Here is a 16,575-nt window from a genome sequence, read left to right as displayed (position 1 = left end):
TCTCTCCTGGTGCGGGGTTCGGATCTCCTTGCTGCTTGGGTGACTTGTAATCAAAGGACCTACCTAGCTCGCTGCAGGCAGGCTAGCAGGGACAAAGGAGCTAGCACCCTCCCGTTTGCCCTGCCGATTCGGATTCGGTCCTAGAGCCCGAACAGGCTGGGCTGGGAGATGTTATGTGGTCAAAGAGGGAAGGGAGTCAGACGGAGGTGGGGAGGGTTGTGGATGCAAGCTGGGTGGGATAGGAAGAGAGAAGGTATCGGGCAGAGTAGCCCCTGAGGATGACCAGGAAGTATAGGAGGGGTGTCTGCGTTCCCTGTCCCGGGCTGCTGCCCTGGTCAGAAACTCACTCACCCCAGTGATGTCTCTCCTGGTGCCTCTATTGTACTTTTACTTGAGTGAAGCTGAAAATGCTTAAAGCATAATATACAAGACAGCTCTTTGTAGCACTCTTGTTTCCCGTATGCTATGGCCCAATAGAAAGACCCTTGAGAGTTCCAAGAAGATTGTGCATATTATGCTGTTGAACTTTCAGAACTGTGAACTAAATAAATCTTTTTTTTTCTTTGCATACCATATTTAATGCAACAGAGACCAAAAGGTGTATAAAATGAATTGGTAATAAAAGAAAGAAGAATTACAACAAAAATCTATCAATGTTCAAAATTCTTATATAGAATTTTGGTCATACATAGATTTTAGTGAAAGGAAATGTAAGGTTGTAAATAGTGCTGTGCTCTCTCACTCATTCTCTCTATGTGTGTGTGTGTGTGTGTGTGTGTGTGTGTGTATCCCATTCTGCATTTATATATGTACATTCATGGCATATGTATAATGCTAATTAACTGATGAAATATCTAATGGAAGGCTTGCCAATTTCTCTTATTTCAGATTATGCACAATTTTATATTCTTCAACTATGTGTTTAAATTATGCATTAAATTTGATTAAGGATTCATTATGCCAAAATTTATTTTATTGAAAGATATGACAACACTTTCTGTTGTTTAAGGTTGTGATACATATAAAATTGTGTAAGTTTTCTTAATTATTCTACTACTAAAGTTGCTGCTATACTTACCCATTGATCTATAATTTTATAACACATTTCTTCTTTCTCTCCCAGTACCTGTTATTTTATTCACAAGACATCTACATGCTCATTCTATTATATCAACAAAGCAACTTTTGCAAATTATGTTATAGTGTAGATTTTCTAATATAATTTATTTTTAGCTTATCTTATCTTAATTTTATCTATTGGCAAATGAGAAATAGGAAAACACAAGCGGTGTCTAATATCTGTAAGAAGTTAGAAATAAATATGGTAGAAATGGGTAGTTGATGAGATGCCCAATTATATGACCTTGTAGCAGATTCCCCTTCAGCTCCAAAACTTACCTGTAAAGTATATATTTCCAAAATTTAAATTAGTCAACAGAGATCTCCTAAAATCTCTAAAAAAATGTAACGAAGCTATAGCTGCATAAAAGAAAGGAAATCAGATCCTTTCCATAGTACAAATCATCCAGGGGCATTCAAGCTATGCAAAGATTGTGACTGAAATGTAAATAGGAAACATTTTGGCCACACCTAGTACTTTGAGTATATGCAAATATATGCTCTCTAAAATATGAAAGCAATATTCACGGTATGGTGCCCTTTACAAAAAGGCTGGGAAAATTCCAGGCAGTTTTAGCTAATACTGCTCTTTCTATTCATGGTTATTCCCCAGACATAGCTGGGATTCTCACTGGAATTAAGTTTACTTCTAAACATCTTGTACCTTTTTCTTGTTTAGGATGGAGATATGCATGTGGAGAAAGTAGGAGTCAGAATAACACTTATAAAGTCCTTGTGATTATGAGCCTGATTTATTTTGCATAGAATTTCTTTTTTAATCCTTTTAGTGGTGCTAAGAGAAAGATAGTCTTAATCCCATCATTATAGGATAAAGAAAGTAAGCCTCAGAAATTACATCACCTGCCCACAATTAGGAAGACAAGGAGCTAAATTTAAGTTTAGGATTTTCTTGATTCCAGCTAATTGTCACTGAAGAGAAAAAGTATGACTTGCTCTTTATTAAAAATTCTAAGTCCTTATTATGCGTGCATCACAAGAAGGATCTATGCTACTTTCCTCTTTTAATATTCTGCTGGAGAACTTTTATGTATATATCAATGTGGTGGTGCTAAGTGTGTAATACTTTTTGAGCTTTGTTGTTCTAGTTTGTTCTTATGCATATATGAAGGACAAATAATTTTCCTTTTTAAAGTTTAAAACAAATGGTTGATCTCAAACTTGCATATAGATGAGCTTGAACTTCTGATTCTCCTATCTTCATCACTCAGGTGGTGGTATTATCCCTGTATAGCACCATGCCCTGTTTAAGAAGTGTTGAAGATTCAACCAGATCTTTATGCATGTTAGGGGAGCAGTTTACCAACTGAAACTATATAACTAGCCATAATACCTCTATTTTTATTGTAACTGTTTTCCACTGTGTTCAAAGACAATGTTTAATTTTATTTAAAAAGACAGTTTTTAGTGGAATTCTAGTTATGCATATATTCAATATCTTAAGGTGATCTATAGTAATAGAGGTCTCTGCCCCACTTCTTATCAGTCCAAAGTGTTCTCTTTGTATTTTACATGCTGTTTGAAACTGCTTTGAGATGTCAAATTTCTTTTAGCTCACCACTCATTTCACCTAGGATTAGCCAAAAGGCCATGAAACAATAAGTTTTTGAAGAAAAGTTAACTCCAATGGCAGATGTATGTTAATAGTAGGGACCTGTATGCAAAACTCTTGGGCTCAGTTCCTAAAATGTAAAACAAAAAGAAAATAAAGAAAGAAAAAAGAAATGAAAGAAAGCTGACAGCAAGTCCCCATACATTGTATCTTTGAGAGAGAGGAATTATGGCTCGTGATATAGTTTCAGTTGGTAAACTGCTCCCCTAACATGTTAATGGCAGTATTATCCTTAATAAACAAATTACAGACACAGCCACAATATCCATTAATGAGTGAATAGATAAGCAAAAGAATTGGTAACCACACGCAGGAGATACTGAGGAACTAGGAAATAGACTTCATCCCTATGGAGGAAGCACAGTGTTTAGCACTGGTCCATTCTGGTCTTGTTTTATAATATTTCTGTGATTATTTCTCATAAATTTTCAATCCATAGTCTGGTTGAATCTATGGATGAAGACTCCATAGACATAGAGGACCAATTGTATTTATTGTTAGAAATTAGGGTCTAGGAATATAACTTGGTGAGAAAATACTTGCCAAGGATGAACAAGGCTCTCTGTAGCACTTCATTAAAATTTTGTAAATGTACATTTACTAATGTAAAGGCTTCATTATGCATATCTTAGCATCTGTAGAAAACTGGGAGTGTCTCAAATGATCTGCCCACTGTTTTGCTGCAGTTATAGTTGATGGAGGAAGGTCATTGGTTAAATAAACTGCCTTGGCCCTAATAGGTAAGAACATAGGTGGGTGGAGTAAACAGAACAAAATGCTGGGAGGAAGAGGAAGTGAGGCCAGAAATCATGCAGCTCTGCTCTCAGAGGCACATGTGATGAAGCTCTGACCCAAGATGGACGTAGGCTAGAATCTTCCCGGTAAGTGCACCTTGGGGTGCTTACAGACATTATTAGAAATGGGCTAGTCCAGGTGCGAGAGTTAGCCAAGAAGAGGCTAGATATAATGGGCCAAGCAGTGTCGAAAAGAATACAGTGTCCGTGTAATTATTTTGGGGCATAAGCTAGAGCTAGCCAAGCGGCCAGGAGCCGGGGTACTGGGGACGCAGCCCCGCCGCTCATATTACTAAATACAGTATTTAAACAATACCTGATCTCTGAGTAATAGGTCTCAGTTCTCTACTAACTCCAAGAATATTTAAACAAACTGGAAATTGGTTTACATCAGCCTTTATTTCTACAAAACCATTGTCTCACAACCTCAGATTGTTTACTTTGTTACCAAATGCATATTAATGTGTCTTTGCATGGCATATAGTATCTGAGACCATAGACATAATGGACTTATATATTATTGTCCACCTCACCTGTTTAGTATTGGAATCTCTTTCTAATAATATGAAGAGAAGATAAACAAAACACACTGCTGGGAATTTTACAACACACATAGTCAATATATTTTTATATAATTTAATATATGATAAGTTTATGATATGTAATTTATATATAATACATTTTAGGATTGCCTAAATAACCAGTACTGATACTACTATGTTGATGCCTTTCAGTAAATAACTTCATTATGAAGTATCCATATGATTGATTATGATTTGTTATTTGAAAGACTGGGGTAAAAAATAAAAATAGAACTATTATATGACAAGGAGATACCATATAAATGAAAATATTTTAAATTTGGGGGAGATGATGGCTCAATGATGAAAAATACTTGCTGTTCTTTTAGAAGACCCAAGTTCAGTTTCCAGCACTCTTGGTTCATAACTGTAACTCCAGCTCTTTGGAAGCTGATTGCTGTAGGCTGTCACCTACACATAAACTATGATAATAATAATAATACTATGTTCTCTTAAAAATTGGGAGCAAAATCTCAAAGAGATATCTGTCCTACTGTATTAACTGCAGCATTTTTATTTGAAATAGGCAAAATATGGTAAAAACTTAAATTCTAAAAAGGGACGAGTAAATAAAAAATGTAGTACTTCTGTATACATGCACATAATATACACCTATATTATATGTAGGTGTATATACAGAATAGAATAGAATATTATTTCCCCTACTTAAAGGGGTAACTGCCGCTTATAACTGCATGTATTTTCATGAAAAGTATCATCCTAAATGATGTAAGCTAGGCAAAGAATGACAGATACTGCATAATTTTACGTATGTGAATGATTCTTTTTAAATAGTCAAATGTGCCTGGTAAAGTGGCTTATACCTACAATCCCAAGATTCAGGAGGCTGAGGAAGGAGAATTGGGATTTTCAGAATAGCTTAGGCTATAGTGTATGTAATAGTCTGCACAATATGCTATTAAATAAAAAAGTTTACATTTACAGTACTATGTCATCTATTTAGAGTTTGTTTATATTATATATATATGTAAATGTGTGTGTATATATATAAAGAAAACTACTACTGCTTTTTTGATATTACATCTATAGGTTTTTAGGTAAAAATATATAGTATGTACATACATATAAATACATACACATATAATTACACACATGTGTGGTAAGAAGGGAGGGAATCTCACACATAGCTTATGCCTATCCTAATGCTTGCTGTGCAGTTAAGGCTGGAATTCAGGCAGTTCTCCTGTCTCAGGCTCTGAAATAATGGCATTATGGCATGAGCCACTGCACATGGCTCTGTGTTTGCATTAGTTCTAGACTGTTATGGAGTAATCTACTATTACTTGTTATATTTGGTGTTATAATTTTAGGTTTGTAGGTGAAGAAAGGAGAAATGGTAATTGATTTTATACTTTTCTGTTTTTATTTGGTTGTATTTCATGTTTCGGGGTAGCTTCCTGACAGTACTTTTCTCATGTGTACAAAGCCCCAAGCTTTTGGAATGCTACTCTTTACACAAATAATTGCCCATGTGTTTTACCTAAGCCAGCACTTTAGGTTTCAGTATGTCTCATAAATTGAAGTTGGCCTGAGAGTCCAATAGAAAGACAAAATTGACTTCAATTTCAGGCTTCCTTGGGGGAGAATTCACCTTATCCTTTAAATGTCCACACACTGTGTTCCTTCTCTAAATGGTCTTCACAGTTTTAATGCTAATAGATTTTTATTACCTTATTTATTTTCTCAGTTAAAATATGCTCTTAGGAGCTTTAAAAATAACCGCACCTCTTTCATAAGCTTCTACTTAATAGGCATTGTCATAATAGGTCACCTTTAGCATTACTAATGCTGAGACCCCAGCACATTTCTAGCAAATCAAATCAGGTTTTATTTAGTTCAATTTAAAGAATGAATCAGCTTTGGATGTCTTCTAAATGAATTACAAATTAATTGGCTGAGTGTGTTCAGTGTTCTGTTCATTATGTCTTCCATTCTGACAGTAATGTAGGTTAACTTGCACTGGAGAATTTGGCGCAATAGAAATTCATGGAAATATTCATAATGGCAGTTGTGATGAATTATTTGAATCTCCCTAGAATCTTCAACAGTTGGTTTTATTCTCTGTTTTGAGAATTTTAACCACACAACTATTGTGCATTCATTGTAGAATAAACATATAATGTAATTCTAGGTGACAAATAAATTAAGGTTATACCCTTTGATCAAGAAAAAAAAAAACCTTAGATGACATGTTTGGATTCATTCATAGAAAATGTATGATTTAGTAATAGTACTTACAATAAATGTTATTTAACTTTTTAAGAAAGAAGGAACTAATTTAACTAATCATTTTTAACGTTTATTTTTAAGTTATGTGTATGTGTGTTTGCCTGAGTGTGTGCTTGTGCAACACATATTTGCAATTGCCTGTGAAGACCAGAGTAGGGGTTAGATCCCTTGGAATTGGAGTTATAGGTAGTTGTGAAGCATCCAGTATCAGTTCTGGGACCCAAATTTGGGACAAGAAAGGACAGTATAGGTTCTTAACTGCTGAGCCATCTTTCTAGCCCCTTGTAATTGAATTTAATAATACACATGTACACACACACAGACACACACACACACACACACACACGGGGGGGGGAAGACACGGAAACAGAAAGAAGAAAATCTCATTAAGCCTGAAGCTTGCCATTTTGCCTAGATTGGCTAAGCTGGTAAACATAAAGGGTTCAGTTAGCTTCATTTCCCAGTGCTGGGGTTACCTGGTCTGCACTGCTTTTTACATGGGACATGGAGATTTGAACTCAGGTTCTTATCCTTACACAGCAAATGCTTTTGCCCATGGTACCATCTCCACAGTACATATTTTATTTCCCACTTTTATCTGAATCTGATTTAGGAGGTCCTCCATGTTAAATTTGAGTTAGAAATAAAATGCTAAAGCGTATATGAGTAAGACGTATGCGAAGGGTAGTTTTAGCGCGGAACTAAGTGAACTTTATCTCAGGCAAAAGGCAGCACCAGAGCCCCCATTGCATTGCTTTTTCTGTGGAAAAAATGAACAAATGGCTATTTGCTCCAGAGGAAAGATTCCATCCAAATCCAGCCTGGGGAATCAGTGAGTTTGTTGGGCTTACGTACTGGAGCATGGATGGCTCAAAGCCACCTGCACCATACAAATGCCCATCCTAGAATATGTGTGATGAAAATCACTGAGCTGCCTCACAGAGCCCTGCACTTGATTAATCTGCAGTATATGCTAGCACTCCTGAAGGTTCTTGCAGTGAGGAGGCACACTGATTCTAGTCCCTGTTGAGGTCCTATACCCTTCAGTCTGCACTACCAGAGAGGATTGGTGGGTCCACTACCATTAGTAGAGTCCCTAGTATTGTGTTTTATTTCCTTACCTGATGAAGGAATCAGTGTTATCTTTGATCTGTGGTGGTAATGAGAAAGTCATATTTATTATGCTCAGACGAAAACACTATGCTACAACCTCATAACCCAAACATTATGATTTGAAACATTTTCTAAATCACTATTATCTATCTATATGTCTGTCTGTCTCTGCCTTCCTCCATAGCTCCCTCCCTCTTTCTCTTCCATTGTCACTCCACCCAACTCACTGTTCCTTCCCTCCACTGTACCCCACCTTCTTTCTCCCTACCCTCTACTTCTCACTTCCTCTTTCCTTCTCCTTTACCACATCACACAAACACATAGAAAATTTCAGGATATATATATGTGTATATATATATATAATTTTTAGATATTTATAGTACCCTTTAATATAATTGTATACATCATAGGGATAAAGCTTATAGATAAAAGTTAGATATATTTTTATTTCAACCTCTGCAATGAACCCTTTGTGCCCTACTAAATGAGTCCTTTGACCTTTCATTTTTGCCTTATCAGCAAAATGAAAGTCATTATTCTATCAAGTTCCTAGTTTACTTCCTAGGGGTGTGTCTAAGACTCATTGAATTAAACAATATATAAAGAATGTGGTATATTGTGTTTTTTAAAAGCCTAAAAGCAAAAGATGTTGAAGCTATAAATATTATTCATTTTTCACAATTAAAATGTCCTCTTACATTTTGCTTATTCGCCTTTTAAATTCAATATATTACTAAGGGTCCTTAAGTTTATAAACCTGAAAAAAAAGTTTATAAACCTGCTGCATTGTAATGAATTAAGAAGCAAATTGATAAAACAAATGGAATTGTTTGCAGTTTGGCCCAACTGGGAGGGAAAAAAGATTTATAGTTTCTCTCTATCTTTTCTGTAGCATTGCTAGAATTTAATAGAAAAAATTAAACAAGCTATGAAATATATATAGGTTAATTTAAGTTGTCAGAAATGTGTGAAATCACTTCTTAGGAATCAAGTACTTTGGATGCCTTTAATCTTTCTTTTTCTATCTGCACAACAACTCTGGATTATCATTATAAAGCAGCACACTGATGGATGCTATTTTTGGTGTGTGTGTGTGTGTATTCATATATGTTCAAGGTATACATATGTGCACAAATTTAGACATGTGTGTAGAGGCCAGTGTGTCATCACCAGGGATTCCATAGACTTCCTTTGAAACAGAATTTCTCATTGTCTTGGAGTTCATAAGTTAGACTAGGGTTGGCTGACCGATGAGACCCAGAGGTTTTTTTTTTTTTTCCTGTTTCTGTCTCCCAAACAGTAGGATTACAAAAGCACACAATTATATTGGGCTTTTGCATGAGTACCTAGGACCCAAAGCAGGTCCCTCTGCATGCAAACTGAGTGCTTTATTGTGTGAGCTGTGTTATCCCCAGCCCCCATCATTGTTTTTTTTTTTTTTGTAATATATGAATGGGAATGTGTGCAGTAAAGAAAAAAGTTTGAAAGAATATGAATTAAAATGTTAAGTGTTATTCTAGGTTTTTAATTTAAATTATCTTCTTGTTTATCTGTTTGTTGTAATGAACATGTTTGCATAGTGAAGAACATTACATTGCTGTCTGTTAAAAACAATTCTATTTCTTTCATACTAGTATACTGTATTATGGAAATTTAAAACAATGAAAATGTCTACTTTCATAATGAAGAAATGGTAAAACTCATAAAATCTATCTGTTATTTTGGTGGAAACTTGGGTTCATAAACTCATAGTCTCAGTTTCTCTGTATTTTAAACAATTTAATAAATAGAAATTAACAAAAGCAACTGAATTAATTTACAGTTTGGCCAAAGTGAGGGTAGTCTAACTTCCTCTCCCCTTGCTGGTAGTCATCTCAGAATTCATAGAAATCCAGAAAGCAAAGGCTAGAATATATATAATGGTAACTGTGGGATAGATGCGCCTGCCTCTGCCTCCCAAGTGCTGGGATTAAAGGCTTGCGGCACCATTGCCCGGAAGGTTTTTTTTTTTTTTTTAAATTTACATCTAGATAGAGGAATATGAGATCTTAAAGATCCACCAGTTTGAAAGAGAAGATAACATTTTATAGACTATGGATTCTCCTTTGTTCCAGAACTGATAAAAGTTCTTTGTTAAAAGTTTATTGCTTTGATAAATAGAGAATGCCTTTTTGGGGGAGGCCAGTTTGAACTCCTTACTCCTGTGTTCCCCTTAAACCTGCTAATTTTGCAAATGAACTTAACTTGGTACTTTTACTTCCCACCCTGTGAACCCTCTCAATAGTATTGCTTCCTTTGATCATAATCAATTTTAAATGTGTTTTCTAGCTCCAGGACCGTACTCAGTTCAGTGACAGAGACTTGGCTACCCTTAAGAAGTACTGGGACAATGGTATGACCAGCCTGGGCTCTGTATGTCGAGAGAAGATTGAAGCTGTTGCGACTGAATTAAATGTTGACTGCGAAATAGTTCGGGTAAGACATGTTCAGTAATTTTCATACCTTAGTTGATGAGGAGCATAAATGAAAGCTTGAAAACTAGCAGCATGGGGTATTGCCAATAATATCATTAATGAAATAAAAAGACTTGCATAAAGGAAGACATGCTTTTTCAAAATATGTATCTGATAAGGAAATTATGTCCAGAGTATATAAATAACACAACTGAGTGATAAAAGACAAATAAAGCATTTTTAAATAACTATATATATATATATATATCTGTTATATGTATAAATATTTTATGTACATTATATATAAACATTTCCCCAAAGTATGAAATTCTCATGAAACCAATGAAAACACATTTAACATTAATATATGTATATATACACATATACATAATTATAGAAATTAAAATCAAAACTCAGCGACATAATAACATCCACCATGATGGATATAATTAAAAATACAGATGCTCACAGGTAGGTCAGGACATGGAGAAACTAATACCCTATGCTCACCGCTGAGAGGAATGTTAGAGGTTTACATTTACACTTTAGAAAACTGTGCTCCAAAAGTTTAACATAGATTTATCTTGTGTTAGTAATTCTACTCCTGGCTTTATACTTACATAATAGAAAACATAGGTCCTCCAAGAGAACTCAAACACAGATATGTCTTATCCTTGTAGCCCTGAAGTGCAAATAAGGTATATGTCCTTCAAATGAATACATAAATGTAGTAGTAGGAGTGGTGGGGCTGTGCCCCCAGCACCCCGGCCACCTGCTAGCTTATGCCCCGAAATAATTACACGGACACTTTATTCTTTTAAACACTGCTTGGCCCATTATATTTAGCCTTTTCTCGGCTAACTCTCGCACCTGGACTAGCCCATTTCTAACAATGTGTGTAGCACCCCAAGGTGCGCTTATCGGGAAGATTCTAGCCTACTTCCATCCTGGGTGGGAGCTGAATCGATCGCATCTGCCCGGGAGAGGGGAGCATGGCCTCTCAGCTCACTTCATCTTCCTCCCAGCATTCTGTTCTGCCTACTCCACCCACCTAAGGGATGGCCTATCAAAATGGGCCAAGGCAGTTTGTTTATTACCAATGACCTTCCTCCATCACATAAAATATGGTATAGGCATATAATAGAATAGAGTAGGTCCACATAAAGAAAGCTGATGTTGATGCATGCTTCAAGAAGGAAAAGCCTTAAAAGTATTCTGTTAAGGAAAATAATCTAGTGACAAAAGCTCACATAGTATAGGATTAATTTTATATGAAATGTGCAGAACAGATACATGTGAAATCAGGAAGTAAATTGGGTTCACCAAGAACTAGGGGTAGGGAGATAAAGGTAATAAGAGGTAATGGGTATAGAGTTTCTTTTTTGTCATGATGTATTATTTACAGAATTTGTTGTTATTGATGCACATATCTGTTAATATCTTGAAAAATCTTAAGTTTATATGCTAAATGAGTCAATTGTATGATATACCAAACATTCCTAATTGAAACTGTTTTAAAAGTGTTACTACTATACTATGTAAAAGAAAGTGGCCACATCCAAACATTAGGTATAGCTTATGGAACCCTGCAGAAGACAAGGGAGGAAGGATTGTAGAAGTCAGGAGTTAAGGACACCAGGTCAACATGGACCACAGAATCAACTAACCAGAGCTCATAGGGACTCACAGAGACTGAACTGGCTATCAGGAAGCCTTCATGGTTCTGACCTAGATCCTCTACATATATGTTACAGTTATGTAGCTTGCTGTTTTCATGGGACTCCTAAGAGGCCGAGCAGGGATTGTCTCTGACTCTTTTCCTACTTTTAGGATTCTTTTTCTCCTACTGAGTTTCCTCATCCAGCCTTAGTATGAGGGTTTGTGCCTAGTCTTACTGAAACTTGATATGCCATATTTGGTTTATCTCTGGGAGACCTGCTCTTTTCTGAAGGGTAGTGGATATGGGAAAGATGGGAGATGGGGTTAGAAGAGGAAGGAAAAACTGCAGTCAGGATATAATATATGAGAGAAGAGTAAAGAAAAAAGAAAAATTGCATGAAATGATCTGAAATGAATCTCGTGTATTACAATAAATAATTGATGAAAATAATTGTATTAATCAATTGTGGGGATAGTAGTTTGTATGCCATTTGAAGGGCATTTATATGAGGTTGAGATTATTATGGTATTGTAAATATTTAATACTCTTTCTTTAAGGAACTGGTGCCTTCTTTTGGTTGTGGGTTTGTTTTTGGTTTTTTTTTGTTTTTTTTTTTTTTTGTATTTTTTCCCATTTACTGGTTTCTGTGTTACAAAGATTTCCCCAATTGAGTTTCCTACTCTCATTCAGCTTGGAGGTAGGAAGAAAAGATAACATTTGGCTTTGTGCAAGGGTATTACATGGTTTCAGCCCATACTTAAGGGTCATCTCAGAAGATCCCGAGGGAAGTATTTTTAAAGAACAAGTGACAAAACATAAAATTCTTCCAGATGAAATAACATTTTTTTTCGAAAATATAAAGAGAAGACGAGGGGCAAAGTTCTCTCAAAATAAATACAACTCTAAAAACATGTACTGTCCTAGTCAGAGCTTTGCTTTTTCTTGTTTTGATCTGGGTGTAAATCAATTTCAATCCTGTGTTGCTGAGTACGCTGCTGTGTGAGAGTGTATACTAACAATGAAAAAGAAATGCATCAGAAACATCCTGTTTTCAAAGAGTTTTGAGTACAGCAAGAGGATGATCCAAAAGAAAAAATAATTACCAGAGACCATATGAATGTGGAATTGTAGAATGGAGAACCTAAGTAAAGACCACAAATAGGGAAATGTGGGGCTTGTGTTTTTTTCAGTTTTATTTTTAAAAATCAAAGATGCTTGCTCTCTAAGCCATGGCCTACACTTAAGCCTCAGTTACCATGGTAGAAGAGAACTAGCTAGCACCTGAAAATTGTCTTCTGATTATCACAAGCACACTGTGGCATGTGTGCATCTGAACATGAATACACACACTCTATACATATACAGTATATGTGCACATATACATAAACACTAATAATAAATAAAGCACTAGATATGTTTAAATATATTGTTAATTGAAATAGAATTCTATCACTTTGCCCTCCCCTTTCTTTCCTAGACCCCTTCCCAGTTACCCTCTCATGTCCTCCCCAACTCTCAAGTTGATAACCTCTTCTTTGATTATCAGTGTTATGTATATAGAGAGAGATCAGGGAGGGGGGAGGGAGAGGGTGGGAGAGAATCAGCATTTTGAGGTTGTTAATAATTTTTCCCAAATGTTCACAAATTCATAAATACAACTTACTGAGTCCCTTGTTGTTTATGTATATGACTTCAGGGCTGATCATTCTGCATTAAACAACCCATGGGTAGGAGTCATCCCTAGGAGAGGCTAATTCTCCTTCTCCACAGAAAGTTGCCTATATATAGTTAGTTCTTTGTCTAGGGATGAGACCCACAAAATTTTTCCCTTTCATAATAATGTACCCATTGTTATTGCTTTTGTCCCAGTCTTGTTGATGCCGCCATTTTATGGGTGGATTGTTTCACCACACACTTCCTGGTATTCTGACTCTTACATTATTTCTGCCCTCTCTTCCATGATATGCCCTGAGACATAGATACAGGGGAGATGTTGTGCAGATGTATCTGGTAGGACTGAGCTCCCTACAGTCTGTTGATCTTTGCATTGTGTCCACTTGTAACATGGTAGTCTTTGTTTGCTATAAGAAGGGGCTCCATTGATGAAGGGTGGTAGGATAAGTTTTATTTAGAATGTAGTAAAGAATTATGTTGGTCTATCAAGGTGGCAGAAATAGATTCTTTTCTAAGGTTCATGGCCCTGGGAAGCTGGCTGTACTCTCAATACCAGGCATGATTTCCCTCCTACTGAGTGGGCCTTAAATCCAATTAAGACACCTGTTGGTTGCCATTGACATGAGTGTGCCATTTATTGTGCTTTTATGTATATCTTACCATCATGGTCAGTGTCATGATTCCTAGATGATGTAGCTGGGTAGGACTATTTAGCTGCTTCCCTCCCTTGAAAGTTCGCATAGCCTATTCTGGAACCATAGAAACTAGGGCACAGGAAAGAGGCTTTCGAGTCAGATGCAGCTCGAACCAGCTGAGTTCTGTGTCCTAAGTTGTGGTGTCTTCAGCAGCAGAATCCCCTTCAAACCCTGAGAGGCAACCAAGGGCTGCTTTCAGTAATCTATATTGTTTCATCAGTTACTTGGGACTACATGACCAACTATTTGAAAGGAAATTTCTTGTGCCTGGTACTGGGGGTTTTGTTAAGCTATGGTTCTTTTGGGGAACATTGTGAGCCCAATTGTCTTAACTTCCTTTAAGTTATTTGTATAAAACAGCTAAATAGTTTCAAGGTAAAGTTATACACATTGCAAGTTCTGTAGAATTTGTTTTAAAAACTTACCTGCTCTTTCCCTCCTATCTTTACAATAGCTGAAGTCAAACACTTTTTTGTTCCATTGATGATTCCTTTGGTATTTATTTCCATCTGTGAATTAGCTGTGAATTATAGAAACACTCAAAATAAAAGTGGCTTAGACAAACCCTTACAGTTTTGTCCAGTGGATATGCTGTCTTCAGCTAGTATAGAAATTCTAGGGGAGCCTTAGAGATACTAATGCATTCTATCTTTTTTTCTGTCACTTGTATGGTACAACACTTCTTCAAGATCCATAATGATGGCATATATAGCTCCTAGTAATACAACGGAGAGCAGAGAAAATACCAATAGTCTTTCAAAAAGAGACTGTAGAAACTATCGTTAAACACTTTCACTTCCATCAAATTGTCTAAAGATTTGTCACATGGTCATAACCAAACTGTAAGGAAGCTACAAATAGAGTTTTACTGTGTCAATCATGGGCTCAGCTAAATAAACCTGTTATTACTCTCAAACAAGGGAGAACAAACATGAGGAATATCCAGCTGGCTCTCACAAATCTGTTTACATTTCCACTTTTTGAAGCTTTTTTCATGTTAGTGTCTGTTAAATTTTTGCTATAAATTTTAAGGCTTTTAAAAAAAATCTTCTGACATTGCTTCCTTAATCTTTTCATTTACTTATATTCATATCTTCCCTCAATATCCTCCTTAACGTTGTTTAGTATAATATTCAACATGAACATTAGGTTGTTAGGGTGATCTGGCATGATAAACCAGGGGTGATTCAGCCAGTTCAGTCGGCTAGGCAGAAGTCCCCTTCTTTCCATTACAGCTCTATATGTCTTCCTCCTGAAACTGAGGATTTCTTAACAAGGGCAAGCATCCTCAAAAGAGGTGGACTCTTCTTCTGAGAAAGGTATATAAGTAGTAGCACTTCCTGTGAGACCCTCCAAACAAACTTGCAAAAAATTGACATCATTAGAATGTAAATACTCGACACCTTCCAACCATGTGGTGCAATTCTGTTTTCCTTTAAAGATAAATATACTTTACTCCCTTGGAACTTAAACTCTACTTAGTTTTTGCTTTGGGGTTTGTGAGACAAGGTCTCCCTGTGTAGCTCTGGCTGGCTAATACTCATCATGTAGTCTAGGCTGCCATGGAATTTGTGGAAGCCTCAGCTTTTCATGTGCTAGCACTATCAGTGTGTGCTACCACAGTATCATTCTTTCGTTGTCCTTTGGATATTTGCGTGTTTGCTTGCTCAAACCTTCTCAATACTTCCCCACAGTATCGGTTTTGTCATCTTGAAGATATGTTTTTTTGAATCTGATGACTCACTCCTATCTGTATTGGTTACTTTCTTTACCAGGGACACAACTATTCCTCTGTGATTCTTCCTTTTAACCTGCATTTCTTTCTACTCTGCCTTCTGCAAATTTTATGTTGAATCTGCCACTGGTGATAATAAGCACTTTGTGTTTCAGGGCTTCATGAGACCTTTTGTACTTCCAAACAAAGGACATAATGATAAATTATTTTTTTAAAAAAAGTTTGCTTCCCAAATGCAAGGTAATATAGCCCTAGGATTCCTGGCGAGGATTCTCTCAGTGAGTTTTAGGAATGTACTATTTTTTGTTTTCTTTTTTTTTTTTAAGACAGTGCTATTGATATGAAGACCGCAATCAGGTTTTACTGTGTGCATAATCTACTGTAACTACAAAAACTCATAATATTCAAGACAATGATGAAGTGATATTTTATTTTTCCTTAAAATTAGTGAAAACATCTAATAGTGAGGAAATTGGGGGAAATCTCCTATTCTGTTCTTTCTAACAAATTTCTAACTTGCTAGCATGCTAACAGTAGAGGGAACGTTTGGAGACATGATGGGTTTCAAATGGACTTTTTCTGCAATATTTGATAAATTGCTCTGAGAAAGAATTTTTACCAGAAAAATATCTTCTTGAGATTTCAGAAGAAACTACTCATACGTTGTTAAGAACAGAGGACCTTCATGTTACTGATTGCTAAAGTGAGCTTTGCTTCTAGATGCCTAGTCAACCATTACTTATGGTATAATTTTTGACATTTTAGATTTGTTTTTCTTGTTATGTCATATTATCTCCTTGATTCATGGAAGATGCATTCCAAGACCTCTAGTGTATTTCTGAAACTGAAACCCTTTGTATACTGGTTTTAG

At 36.0% G+C, this 16,575-nt stretch overlaps 1 protein-coding gene across 1 annotated transcript in view; it reads left to right on the top strand.

Annotated features, from left to right (window-relative positions):
• Hdx (highly divergent homeobox) overlaps nt 1-16,575 on the top strand; it is a 134,808-nt gene that overhangs the window by 86,196 nt on the left and 32,037 nt on the right. The window contains exon 5 of the mRNA XM_050127563.1: nt 9,816-9,962. Within this exon, the coding sequence (XP_049983520.1) occupies nt 9,816-9,962 (147 nt within the window). The remainder of the gene's footprint in view (nt 1-9,815; nt 9,963-16,575) is intronic.

Source organism: Alexandromys fortis, unplaced genomic scaffold (genome assembly GCF_014885135.2).
Source record: "Alexandromys fortis isolate MF-2015 unplaced genomic scaffold, M_Fortis_MF-2015_v1.1 scaffold_188, whole genome shotgun sequence".
Classification (NCBI taxonomy): Eukaryota; Metazoa; Chordata; class Mammalia; order Rodentia; family Cricetidae; genus Alexandromys; species Alexandromys fortis.
The sequence above is the reverse complement of the archived record's forward strand: the minus strand, read 5'-3'. Positions and strand labels throughout refer to the sequence as shown.